Source organism: Nicotiana tabacum, chromosome 22 (genome assembly GCF_000715075.1).
Source record: "Nicotiana tabacum cultivar K326 chromosome 22, ASM71507v2, whole genome shotgun sequence".
In the NCBI taxonomy this organism is placed as follows: domain Eukaryota; kingdom Viridiplantae; phylum Streptophyta; class Magnoliopsida; order Solanales; family Solanaceae; genus Nicotiana; species Nicotiana tabacum.
In genome coordinates, this window is record NC_134101.1 from 45,165,760 (window position 1) to 45,179,594 (window position 13,835).

General features: G+C 36.1%; 1 protein-coding gene across 1 annotated transcript; it reads right to left on the bottom strand.

The window, feature by feature from the left end:
* Positions 1-2,345: 2,345 nt before the first annotated feature.
* On the bottom strand, positions 2,346-7,716 carry LOC107806293 (uncharacterized). Its single transcript, XM_016630418.2, has 6 exons — positions 7,403-7,716; positions 5,260-5,496; positions 4,234-4,345; positions 3,977-4,151; positions 3,455-3,692; positions 2,346-2,840 (listed from the first exon to the last, which is right to left on the bottom strand). Exons 1-6 carry the CDS (start codon positions 7,575-7,577, stop codon positions 2,551-2,553), a joined length of 1,227 nt encoding a protein of 408 aa, XP_016485904.2. The 5' UTR covers positions 7,578-7,716; the 3' UTR covers positions 2,346-2,550.
* Between the last annotated feature and the right edge of the window lie 6,119 nt (positions 7,717-13,835).

Sequence of the window (13,835 nt, forward strand, 5' to 3'; positions counted from 1 at the left end):
GGATTTTGACATCATATTTGTGTCACCTGCGTCGTGATACATAGAAGTAAGAATCTGAGGCTTATATCGTTTCTCGTCATCTACTCTCCAAAAAATGAGGGGACTATTTGTATACGGGTAAAACCAAGCTCGATATTCGATAGAGCTTCCGAACTCTTTGATTAGGCCAGGGCCGAAATATTTATGATCGGGTGAAGTCTAGCTCAAAGATCGGCCTATGGTAATTATGATTGAACCCAAAACACTATCAAAATTAACCATTAAAACCATCAGATTTGCCCTCGAGTTTGCCGAAGGCGTGACCGGTCATGTTCCTAACGGTCTCGAAGAAAGCTTTGCCAACTCATCCGACATGGGTCCGTAATTCTCGTCATTAACCAATAATTATGGCGAAAATCATGGAACGGGTCAAAAAGGGGACCAACGGTGAGCAAATCAAGGACTTTTGCCTTTTATAGAATAATAAAATAATATCTCAAAAGGTAGATCTCCCCTGATATATAAGGGGGACTTGACAATTCATAAAACACATTGTAACTTATATCAAAATGCAATATACTGTTGTTTCTATCTTTGTCATAGTGCATTGCACATCAACATAAATAATATTATCAGTTATATTATTTCTAGCTCGGGGGAGATTAATCTCACAAGGCTAGGGTTGCTCAAACTTGTGTGGTTTGCATTTACCTTTCTATCTTTTATTTTCCATAATTGATATGATTTATCACTTTGTATCAAATTATATCACTTATCCTTAAAATCACGTACAAATTCAATTGTTATCCGATTTTTAGGGTAAAAAGTGTGATAAGAACTTACTACCAAGACCTAAAGATAAGTTCTACAAAGTGGTGGTTAGACCGACTATAGTGTATGAGATGGAGTGTTGGCCAGTCAAGAACTCTTATGTCTAGAAGATGAAAGTAGAGGAGATTAGGATACTGAGATGGATGTATGACCATAGCAAGAGAGATATGGTCAGGAATGACAATATACGAGACAAGATAGGAGTGGTCTTCATGGTGGACAAGATGCGGGAAGCGAAGCTGAGAGAATTCGGGCATATAAAGAGGAGATGTTCAGATACTCCAGTGAGGAGGTGTGAGAGTTGATGATGATAGGTTTGAGGAGCAATAGTGGTAGGCCGAAAAAGTATATTGAGGAGAGGTGATTAATCGGGACATGGCGCATCTTCAGCTTACCGAGGACATGACCCTTAATAGGAGAGTGTGGAGGTCAAGAACTAGGGTAGAAGGATAGTAATCAGTAGAATGTCTTTCCTATCATTTAAGTAGTAGTAGCATCATCTTCATATTTCCGTATTTCTAAATTTTTATTACTACCTGATTGCTTTTGTTCTAGTTTTCTATATTTTGTTGGTGTTACTGCTTCTTTGACTTTTATACTATTGTGTTTCTTTCTCTATTCTGTTGTAATTGATTATACATGCTTGCTTTGAGCCGATGGTCTATCGAAAATAACCTCTCTTCCAACACAAGGTAGGGATAAGGTTGCGTACACGCTACCCTTCTCAGACCGCACTTGTAAAATTGTCCTCCCTCCGTTCCAATTTATGTGAACCTATTTGACTGGGCACAGAGTTTAAGAAAAAATGAAGACTTTTGGAATTTGTGATCCTAAACAAGTCAAAAAAGGGTCCAGAGTTTTTGTGTGGTTATAAAAGCTTCTCATTAAAGATAAAATTGTAAGTTTAAGCTAAATTATTTCTAAATTTAAAAAGGGGCCATTCTTTTTGAAACGGACAAGGTTCACATAAACTGGAATGGAGGGTGTAGTAGGTGTATAATTGGTTTGGTAGTAGAGCAAATCAGTTTTCAAGATACTGTTAAAGTTCAGGTTTAAAATAACTACTAAAATGTTTGTCAAAACAACTTTTGCCGTAAAAATTAACACATTAAATAATTACAGTACTTTTTAACAGTAAGACTTATCACGTACTTGTTCAAGTAGTTCAGAGGCATAGGAGGTGGCACAGATTTGATTTGCACAAATTTCTTAGAATTCAGATCTATGGCGTAACATATTGCAAGTAATACCATCTTTTCGCTATTTAAATGAAAAGTTGGAAATTAAAAAATAAATAAATTTGACACATACACAACGTTAAACCAGACATTCTATTTTTGCTAATTAGTCAATTGAACAATGAAATAACATACTGATTTATCTCACAATTCACTCGTTGAAGTTTATTCCTTCTTTTTTCCAGAGAATCCTTAAGAAGGAAGTAGGGAAATTGAGGGATAGAAGTCCATTGAACAAGGATAATCAACATTTTTTTGGGTGGGGGTGGGGGGGTTTTGGGGGGGGGGGGGTTGGTTGTGGAGAATATTCAGACATCTATTCCGGATTTAACTTCAAGCAAGTACCATACACTAGCAAAGCTAGATACAAATTACTACTACATTTAATAGTAGACAAATATAACAACATCGACATTTTATATTTACATAACAAAGCTTGATACAAGTTGAAGAGACACATTATTACCAGACAGATAACTACATATTGATCATTATATAAGGATCAATAGAATTCGCGGTCAGGGAAGAGCAATGGAGCCACAAGGGACCAAATATATAGTCCAGCAGTAACCAATTCTGTACATATGCGAACCCAAAGAGATGTCCAACCAACATCGATTAGGTCTGAACTCTCAGAACTGCTAGTCCACCCTGAAAGAAGCATTGCAGAATACATGCTAGCCAGAGCAAATATCAGATGAAAGAATGAGTAGGAATAGCTCACTGGCCGTGGTTCGGTTGATCCTTTCCCAGATTCTAGCTCCTCGGAAGCAAGAAGGGATTTCTTCTCACCTATAACAGAAGATTGGTACTTGTCAAGAATTTTTTCGTGGAGTAGCGTAAAATATGCAGATAGAGAAATTCTACAGCAAGATATCAGCAGCATCACGGGCAAGACTTTAGATGACTACTGCTCATGAATGGATGGATCAGAACAGCTTGTGTGAGGTGTGATGTACTAATATATTGTCGCTTAATATTAGAGTTCTGTTACTTGAAAGAAACAATGGGTATGTTTCACTATTCTGTATGAGTATATTTCCGCATTTTAGTAACATTTTCACCATCTTAATTCACCTAGGCACATAAACACACAGCTACGACTAGTAGTACATGCTAGAAGATCCATTGTTAAGAAAGCACCAGCAATAGTCTACCTAGGTTATTTAAAAAAGAGGAAGGAGAATACACTGTGACAATAACTATAAATAGCTTCTCCTAAATGTCATCACCACCCATTTTAGTCAAGATTGACAATAACCAGACAAATCACAGGAATATTCATTTTTTTTTTTTTGACAAGGAAATCACAGGAATCTTCATGAATTGAGAAAATGGGTTTACAAATCTTAAGTCATTCACTGAGCTGCAGAAGAAATAGTACGAGCATAAAGAGGTTTTAGTACCTGATCTGGGAGAAGATGGAGGAGAGAGAAAAGTAGTTGAAGATCCAGCACGAAGAGCAGAATATAGAACTGAGAGAACAGTTGTAAGCATCCCGAGAACAAGGGTACTTGTTGTTACAGCCTTTGATTTGTTAAGCCCATTGCAGACATAATCTCGAGGTTCGCTAGAAAGACCAGTGTAGCAAACATAAGCACAGTAAACAGATATCACAGAGGCCGGCAATAGGCTGCCATTTACCTGGACATAGTTATAGGAGAAAGATGATTAGCATAAGTCAAAACACAAAAGAACAAAATTTAGGTACCAAAAGTGATTCTTCTGAATGCATAGAATAGGCAGGTAACCCTAAAGGAAATGTTTGACGTATACATATGCATATAAGTATATGCATGTCATCTGCATGAGATAATCGACTTCGTAATGCATAATGCATATGAAGCATTTCAATATTTTTAAAAAGTCATCCTCCAGGGAAGAAGTGTTAAGGTGAAAAAAACAGCATCAGCAGAGAGAGCATTTACCTTTGGGTGCAAAGCAATAACAGCAAATGCAAATGCAAGGATCATGGTCATTACAATGAAGAACACGTTCAGTCCACAGTCATGTCCAGAAGGATTGAACCACATAAATAAGATTCCAGAAAAAGCAAATGTTGCAATATAGCATCCCGCAGATATCACAAGTAAAGCAATATACCTGCACAAAATATGTCAAACTCTTAAAGATAAAATAAGGTCCACGGATAAAATTATTAAAAAAGATAAGAAATTGAACCAACCACTTTTGTTCATCTTTTGCAACCCATGAATCATTCCATGAGTGTGTAGCATCTAACAGTATTATTACTTGGATTAACAAAAACAACCCTGCCCCAAATTTCGAAATAAAACCTGCAAAGGCAGAAAATAAAATCAATCAGGTAAAATGAAAATAAAATACAAATTTTGACAGTAAACTATCTGAACAAAAGAAGGACACAATATAAAAAAATAGAACAGGATTTGAACCCACAAGCTAGAGGAAAGTGTACTTATTGGAAGAAGTAAACTGGAAAAAGAGTGGTCCAAAAAAAATGGTAAAAAGCTGAATTAAGTGTTGTCAAAGGTGAAAAGCGCAAAAAACTCTAAGGTCCATAGGTCTTTAACGCAAAGCGCAAATAAAGCGTGGACTTTGATGAAGAAAGACGCAAATGGAGAAAAAATACAAATATGTATGTGTAGTCCAAGACTAATAAATGGGAATAACAAATATATGGACAAAGAAATTGAAAAAGAATTACGATAAAATGAAATATCAATTGATTAGTGTCGCCTCTTCAGGATTAAGCTATTGGCAAGGAAAAGTATGCCTTAGAGCCTTGATGACGACACCGAAGTACCAGCAAAGCGAGACGAAGCGCTCAACATGTTTTGAGCCTCGCTTCAGGGCTTAAGCATGCCTTTGACAACACTGGGTGAACTGTTGTCAGGAAAAAAACGTGAACTGTCAAAACATGCCAATTCCTTTACCTAGTTGATATTCTGTTCATCATGTATTTACAACACAAAATTATGATTCCTAGAGACATTATCTGATAATTTTGAAGAAAAATCTTTCTAAGGTATGGTAGATCTGACAGAATTGAAATCCCTAGTCTTCTAACTTCTGAAAGGAGAATATAAAATGACAGTTGATGATTTTATGTAGATGTCATACTTAAAAAAAAAAGATTTAAATGTTGACTACTAAATTAATCTCAGTACAAAAAAAGAAAAATGATTTAAATGTTTACTAAATTATTTCAGTTTAAGGGCATAGAACTGACTATAAACTGTTATGACACCGTTAGGCAGGAAAAACATAAGGGCAACAAGCAACACCCAGATCACCAATTTAGCAACCCATCCACCGTGATGCCAGGAGTCACGCTTATCATTTTGATCCTTGACACCAATCATTATAAGTGCAAGCAGTCCAAAAAACAAGAAATTCCCCAAACTGACACGAAGAACAGCTTGTGCTTGAAACCATTCCTTCGAGTAATTGTCTGAAGTGTTTATCCCTACAACCAACAAACATATGAACGAATTAGCAAGAAATGCAAGTATTACTTTCATCATTGTAAAACAACAAGTAGCAAGAATAATATGAGGGATCTCAACAGATATCTCACTTGGACTATTGGCTTATTTAGAGACAACACAGATTTAGATACAGAAAGAAATCTGAAAAGAATTTATTTTGAACTTCCATCAATTCTTTGTTCCTTTTTTCCTGGCAAAGAACTAATAATTTGACACATTTCTTTTTAGCCAGATATATATAGAAGGAGGTCTAATTTGCAGTCAATTCCTCTGCTGTTTATTTAATTTGATGTGCTTTTCAACAGTTTCCAAACGATATCTCCTAACCAGCGTTTCCAATCAAAACCTGTAACATTATAAGTTATTTGGCAATATTACTCTCAATAAAGAAATACAAATAAATCAAAAAGTGGGTGGTTGATCGCCGCCTCCTTGTCCTGGAGGCTCTTTGGCAAAGGAGGAGTACTTTTCTAATTAGCTAATTTCTTTTCAAATCAGTTGATTCTTTTGGAGTTTCAGTACTTCATTCAAAGTCAAATCCATCATCATCTACCAAATTTTAATTACATTATCACATTAGCATTTTTTCACTGAAGGAGAAAAAAGGGCAGCCCGGTGCACAAAGCATCCGCATTCACGCAAGGTCCGGGGAAGGGCCGCATCCCGAGGGCTGTGATGTAGACATCCTACCCTAACACAAGCATTAGTGGCTGCTTCCATGACTCGAACCCATGACCAGAGACAACTTTTTACTGAAGGAAACTTTGTAACAAATCATAAAACCTAGCAGGTGCAGTGTGATGTGAAAAATGAAGAGGACACGCAAAACAGGAAAAAAACATGATATCGTTCGTCCCTTAAGTTTGTATCTTCATTTACTGAAGTAGCATGCATTGAAAGATCTCAAGTATACTTAGGAGTATATATCATTTGAGTACCATATCAGGTAGAACTTCCTCCTTCTAAGTCCCTTCATAGAAAGGAGGATGCATCCGACAGAACTACTTAAGGATAGAAAAATCTAGAGAAGGAATCAACTAGAAGCAAAGCAACAAAACAACCAGTAACCGAAGCAACCATTTTATATCTTCCCCTATTAATATGAAAACCACTTCGCCTTCAAATAGCATAGCATGTACCCCAAATTGTTTGCATGCAGTCAGTCAACCATGTAAAGCTGAACACTGATCACCAAAGAAGAGTGGAATCTATGGCTTGCTAGTGAATTGTGTGACCGATCTCATGCTTAAGCTGTTAGAAAGAGCACACTTTAGTTTACTTAATTATGTCTTTAACAGCTAGAAAAGGTCTTCCAGAGAACTACAGTCTAATGTTCTCCCAAAGAACCTGCTTAACTATACAAATTTAAAATCAGGATAGTTTTGCCATAGCAAAATGCAAATTTTATCATTTACGATTCTGTCCTAAATACAACTGAGGATGGAACTTAAAGGTGAAAGGACGGATCACAACCCTAATTGCCAGAAGTCTGAAGCCTAACACTCCATCCTTTCCAATTTATACGGTACTCTTTCCATTTTGGAACATTCCAAAATGTTTGACGCTATTTTAATTTCTTATAATTTTCACACCTTTCAAAAATCCAATTTCAATAAATATTTGAACTTTAAACTTTGATGCGATGCTTTCCTATTAAACTAACTTTTCATCATTACTATAATATATTTCTTCCACTATCACATACCATGTATAAGTCAGAGTGCTTAGGTACTACCAGCTACGTCCCAATAGTAACTAAATTTTTGAAGGCGGAGAAAAATAAGATCTCCGACCGGCTATTCAACAATTTGAATCAAGCCATAAAAGCTAACATAAAACAGTTTGAAGAGGTTAAAAAGAGACAGAAAAAAGGGGATAATTTACATGAGAAATTCTTAAGGAGAGGAGAAGCGACTTCTCTGAGAACCCAAGAGACGATCAAGGAAACACCAAATAGGGCACAGTAAGCAAGTCTAGCTGAGCTCCTTGTCACACCTGACGCCACCGATGTGCAGAGTCCGCATGTCAATGACGCGCAGCAAGATGCCAAACACGACATCTCTCAACTTTCCCTCCGCGTGTTGTACTGAAGAGATCCAGATGGAATTGGCAGGTCCTCCCTATTGGAATATTCTAGCTCTTCAGTTCGGAATTTCTCGACGATTTTAATTTATTGTCCGTAACTTCCTTGTTTGAATGAATATCTTATAGGTGGAAAAAAATGTCTTATAACTTAAACTGGGCTTCTTGTTAAAGGCTCAAGTCAAATAGTTTGTATAGTTTGGCCCAGTATCAAAGTAGGTTACCCAATAGAGGGTATCAAAACTCAGACCAAACTAGTTTAGATCAATTCTTTTGTCCAACTTCATGGTGGAAATGACATCAGGTAGCCACTTTTAAAGTTTAAAATATATTCCCAGTTTGTAATATATTTAAAAATTATTCAATTTGCTCGAATTTCAGGACACAACGTCCTGAAATTTAAATCTCAAGTTCAAACTTTAGGACATCGTATCTTAAAATTCAAAAATTGTGTTCAGAAATTCAAATCTTATGTCCTGAATTTTAAATTATTAGTTCGGAAATTTAGGACAAAGTGTCCTGAAGTTCAAATTAGCAGCTCAAAAATTCAGGACACTAAGTCCCGAATTCCGAATTCAGGATATTTAGTCCTGAAGTTTGGTGAATTGGCTAATCTTTAAATACTTTATAAATTGTGGATATATTTTAAACATCGGACGTAAAAGTGGTTAATAGTGCACTTCATCCAACCTCATGGGTTTGCTTCAAACATTTGAATAGAAGTTTGGGCGAAGTGCACTAGTAGCCACTTTTATGCCTACTATTTAAAATATATCAATAATTTATAAATGTATTTAAAGATTATGTAATTCGCCCAATCTTCAGGACTAAGTCCTCATTTGTTTGCACTTAATGGAGGTCTGAATCTTAATCATTCAGATCTTCAAACATTAAGTGTGTTTGTTTTTAAAGTGTGAATCTTAATTATTCAGATCTTAATAATTAAGTGTGTTTGTTTTTTCAACTTCACAACCACTTAATGGGTATGATTAGGTATGTATGATTAAGATACATAATAGAGACTTAATTTCATCAAGATGCTATCATCCATATTCATTATTAGCTGTTGTCACTGCCTTCCATTATCAACTACCACCATACCACCCACCACTAACATACTCAACCACCACTACCATCATCCTCAATCATAACCGTCACCGTTATCGACTACCACCATCCCCACCACCATCATTCTCAATCACAACCAACACGCATCCACCTCAACTAACTACCATGTCACCATCAATAACCATAGCTAGCACTGTTCGTCATTATAAACTACCACCACTCACTACCACCTTCCTCTATCACAACTACTACCATCCACCACTACCATCCTCAATAATAATTGCCACCACTACCAATCACCACTAGCTACTACCTTGAACTACCACCATCAACCAAAATTATCATCAACCAACGCCTCTAGTCGACATTCTCAAGCACCATCGTTAGCCATCACCACCAACAACTACTATATTTTAAAAAATTATATATTTTATTGATAGAATATTAGATTAATTAGTATTTCATTTGAATTTTATGTTTATTAATTTTTAAATAAAGATAAATTTTATACATTCAAATTTTAAAAATCAAACAATCTTAATCATTTATTATTCAGATCTTCATACGCATCTTAATATTCACACATGCATTCAAATTTAGATAACTTAATCTTAATACACATCTTGATATTCAGATGTGTATTCAGATTCAAGCGTGTTAATCTTAAAAAAATGAGGCCTAAGTATCCTGAATTTTTGAGTTGCTAATTTGAAATTCAGGACTTAGAATCCTGAGTTTTTAAACTACTAATTTGAAATTCAGCACTAAGTGCCCTGAACTTTAATGTTCAGTATTAAATGTCCTGAATTTCTGAACTACTAATCCAAAATTTAGGACATTAGATTCGAATTTCTGGACATACTTTTCGGACTTTAGAACATGATGTATGAAGTTTGAACATTGAGGTTTAAACTTCAGGACGTTGTGTCCTGAAATTTGGGCAAATTGACTAATCTTTAAATACATTGTAAATTGTGTATATATTTTAAACAACATGCTCAGATGTGACTACTAGGTGTCATTTCTACCACAAAGTTTTGTACAAAGATTTTTCCCAATATTTTGAGAAAACCATTGCTAGTTTTGCAAAACATTGGTTGAAAATAATTTTGCATAAATTGAATATTTTTCCAAAAACTCTTATTCAAAATTTTCAAGCAAACGATGTTGCGTAAAATGATGAAGCACGAAACTACTTGTAGAATCATGGAGTTACATTAGATTAATAAACTATACTCTTTAAAGTAAGGGACAAAAATTACTACTCCATTCATTGGAGGACAAAGTAATAACACTAACTATTGACTAGAAGTGAAAAGATTGTTGTGCGTTGTTTCTCGTTGACCATCCTGTCACTTCTTATATAAGTAAGATCTCTCGTCCTTAAGACTCATGATTTTGACTCACGTACTATCAATATGTTAGTAATAAGCTAGAGTAAATCTATAAGAGATCAACGAATTTTATCTTGTCATTATAGAGATTTTCGTGTCATCATATTTGATCTATTTCACCTAAAAATAGTAGATCATACCAAGAAGGTGGATTTTCACCAATAGGATTCAAAAAATAATAAATAAATAAAAAGGCAAAAAATTTAAAGAAATTCAACGTCTAATATATATATATATAAAATTAATTTTATATATACAATATAATTTTCGGCGAAAAAAATTCGACTGAACCCTTTCGCGCACACCTAGCTTCTCCGGTGGATCATACAAATAAGTGTGTAATGGCTAGTATTTCAAGCCATATATATTGGCAGTGGTATAATGAAAAAAATATCTATGTTACAGTTTCACGACTAACAATATTATTGAAACGTGCAGCACATTCCCTGCAGAAGAGGCGTTGAACTCCGTGATTGCTTAATTTGTCTTTGTCAATGCCTTCCTTGTTAGTATTTAGAAAAACAGAATGTTGTGATTGTAGTGTCTCAGTCGGTCACATCAAACATTACCACTTCCATGCATTATTAAACGTACACATCACCCTATCGAGATGTGCCCATTGCAAACTTCCGCACACCATTATTCATTTTTGTCTTTAAGTTCAACGAACAGTCCTACTATTCAGATTATATACAAGTTGTCTCTTACCCTTATATATTGACATATCACCCTCCACAGAATTAGGTAGTACGTTCGTATAAGTAGTAGTAATATTTACTAAGATTATATCAAAATCTCAACAACAGGGACTAAAATTTTGTTCAACTCATCAGCTTAATTTGAGCACGCAGCTGAAATTTTTATAGGTTCAAATATGCAAGTCCCTATTAATTATGTGTTGATTCCTTTGCCTCAAAGTGAGGAATGAATCCTTCCTTGCCATTCTTTGGCGATACCATTTATCTATAACTCGAGAATTGCAAGTTGCAACTCAATAGGAGTAAATCTTATACATTATATTCCTGGGATCCTATATGTCTCTCTTTGAAAGGTGGAACTGTCCATGAAAAGACAAAACATATGGTGGGGTTAAGAGTCGGATGCAGTATAGTATATATATTTTAAATCTATGGATTTGATGGAGCAAACCCTATCTAGAAGAGAGGAAGGAGGAAGATGAGCAAAGAAGGAGGAAATGAGAAAAGTGATATTATGTTATTAACCACCCAAGCAAGATACAAACGACCCATGTTTATACACTTCACAAACTAATATTTAATCTCTAACTAACTATCATTAAATAGTCTAAACTATCCCTAATACAGTAATACCACATCAAGTCACCCCTTTCATAATACTCCTCCTCAAGCTAGGTGGTGCAAACACATCAAATACACCTAGCTTGGAACTCAAATATTCATGTTGAATTCTGCTTAACCCTTTTGTTAGCAAATCTGCCTGTTGTTCTCTTGTACCTACATATTTGGTTGCAACTAATCCTTCTAGCACCTTTTCTCTTATAAAATGATAAACTATATCAATGTGCTTTGTGCTTTCATGAAATACTGGATTTGCAGCAATCTGTATGGTTGCCTTGCTATCACCGTGAATGTTTACAGGTAGCTGAATCTCAACTCCTATCTCCTTTATCAGTCCTACTAGCCATACCAATTCTGCAACTGTGGCTGCTAGACTTCTGTATTTTACTTCAGCAGAGCTTCTAGAGACTGTTGTCTGCTTCTTAGGCTTCCAAGGCACCAAAGAATCATCTAGCTTGATCAAGAACCCTGTCACAGATCTCCTTGAGTGCTGACATGTAGCCCAATCTGCATCACAGTAGGCCTCCAGTGTTCCTGTGTTTTTGCTTAACATCAGAACACCTTGCCCAGGATGATTCTTGACATATTTAACAACTCTTATTGCAGCTTCCATATGAGACCTTTTTGGTTGTTGAAGAAATTGACTTAGCATTTGCACACTGAATGCTAAATCAGGTCTTATCACAGTCAAATACAACAGCTTTCCAATTAGCCTTTGATAGACTCCTGGATCTGGTAATAGTTCATCCACAATATTACTTGTAGTTCCCAAATGATCATCATACTCCTTTGTTGTCAGCTTTGTATTGAACTCTCGTGGAGTGGCTACAAGCTTTGCTGCTCCAAGGCAAAGCTCAGAAATGATCTCTAAAGCATACTTTCTCTGATGCATGATAATTCCATTTGTAGATCTTGCAAATTCTATACCAAGGAAGAATTTCAACTCTCCCACATCTTTCATTTAAAGGTTTGATGTAGAGATGGCTTTGTCTCCTCAATCAACTGCAAGGAAGTGCCAGTAACTAGCATGTCACCTATATAAACTAATACTATCACAGTGGCTTCATTGGTCTTTTTGATGAACAAAGAATGGTCATATTGGCTCTGAGCAAAATCAAACTGATATAAGGCTTCTATGAGCTTCTCATTCCACTGCCTAGGAGCATGTTTAAGGCCATACAGGGATTTAAGAAGCCTGCGTACTGGCTGAGACTCCCCCTGGCTTCTAAATCCTGGTGGCAGTTACATATAGATCTCATCAAAGAGATCACCTAATGAGATCACTTTGAAGGAAGGCATTGTACACATCCATTTGATGTATATGCAACTTCTGAGCTGCAGCTATGGACAATACAATTCTTACTGTCACCATTTTCACAACAGGTTAAAATATCTCTTGGTAGTCAATTCCCTCCTTTTGACTATATCCCTTAGCTACCAGCCTAGCTTTAAATCTTTCCACTTCACTTGAGGCCTTGTATTTGACTTTATACACCCATTTGTAACCAATTGAAACTTTACCTGTGGGAAGTGGAACTATATCCCATGTGTGATTGCTTTCTAGTGCCTCAATTTCAGCTTTCATAGCTTCTATCCACCTAGGGTCTTGACTAGCATCAACAAAAGTGGTAGGTTCTACAATAAAGGAGAAGGCTGATAGATGGGCATGGCATTTAGGGGATACTGCAGTATAGGAAACATAGTTTGCAATAACATAAGGAATAAACTCATGAACATTCAATAACACAAAGTCCTTCATCCAAATGGGAGGATTCTTGGGTCTGGATTATTTTCTGACTTCATTTTCTGCAACTGGTGGATCAGTGGGAGCTTGTTGAAGAAATGAATGTTGCACTTGTGTATGATCAGAAGCTTCTTGAGCTGTTGGAACTAAGTCACTTGCACTTTCATCTGCAAGTTCAGCATCATGGATAATTGCTTCTGTGTCATTAATTGTATCTCCCATGTCTAGTTGTGGCAGTACAATGTCATGATCATCATGCTATCTCACGCCAGGCACATGTGGAGTTCCTGTCAACTAAGGAGAATCTGGTGCTAGATCAGACTGCAGAAAGAGGCGAATGTTTGCTTCTTGCATGTCTAAATGGGAAGACAGTTTCTTGGAAAATAACATCCCCGTTGACAAAAAAACAATGGTTAGTAAGTTTTAAGAGCACATAGCCCTTCTGAGTTGCTGCATATCCCATCATTACTGCTGTTATAGCTCTTGGCATCAATTTGTCCCTTTCTTGAACTGCTTTGGCATAACATAGGCATCCTAACACCCTTAGATGCTCTAGAGATGGTTGTCTATTGTACACTTTTTGAAAAGGAGAAACACCATTAAGTACTAATGAAGGCATCTTATTGATAACATGAACTGCAGCCAGAACACAGTGCCCCCAATATTTTAGAGGTATATGAGCCTGAAATCTCACTGCTCTAGCAACTTCC

What these genes read in the sequence shown, in the direction of transcription:
- LOC107806293 (XM_016630418.2), bottom strand. Translation starts at nt 7,577, where the DNA reads ATGTCGTGTTTGGCATCTTGCTGCGCGTCATTGACATGCGGACTCTGC. An exon ending in TCTCCTTAAGAATTTCTCAT is followed by an intron (nt 5,497 to 7,402) that starts GTAAATTATCCC and finishes TGTTGGTTGTAG; the next exon opens with GGATAAACACTTCAGACAAT. An exon ending in TCCATCTTCTCCCAGATCAG is followed by an intron (nt 2,841 to 3,454) that starts GTACTAAAACCT and finishes CTTCTGTTATAG; the next exon opens with GTGAGAAGAAATCCCTTCTT.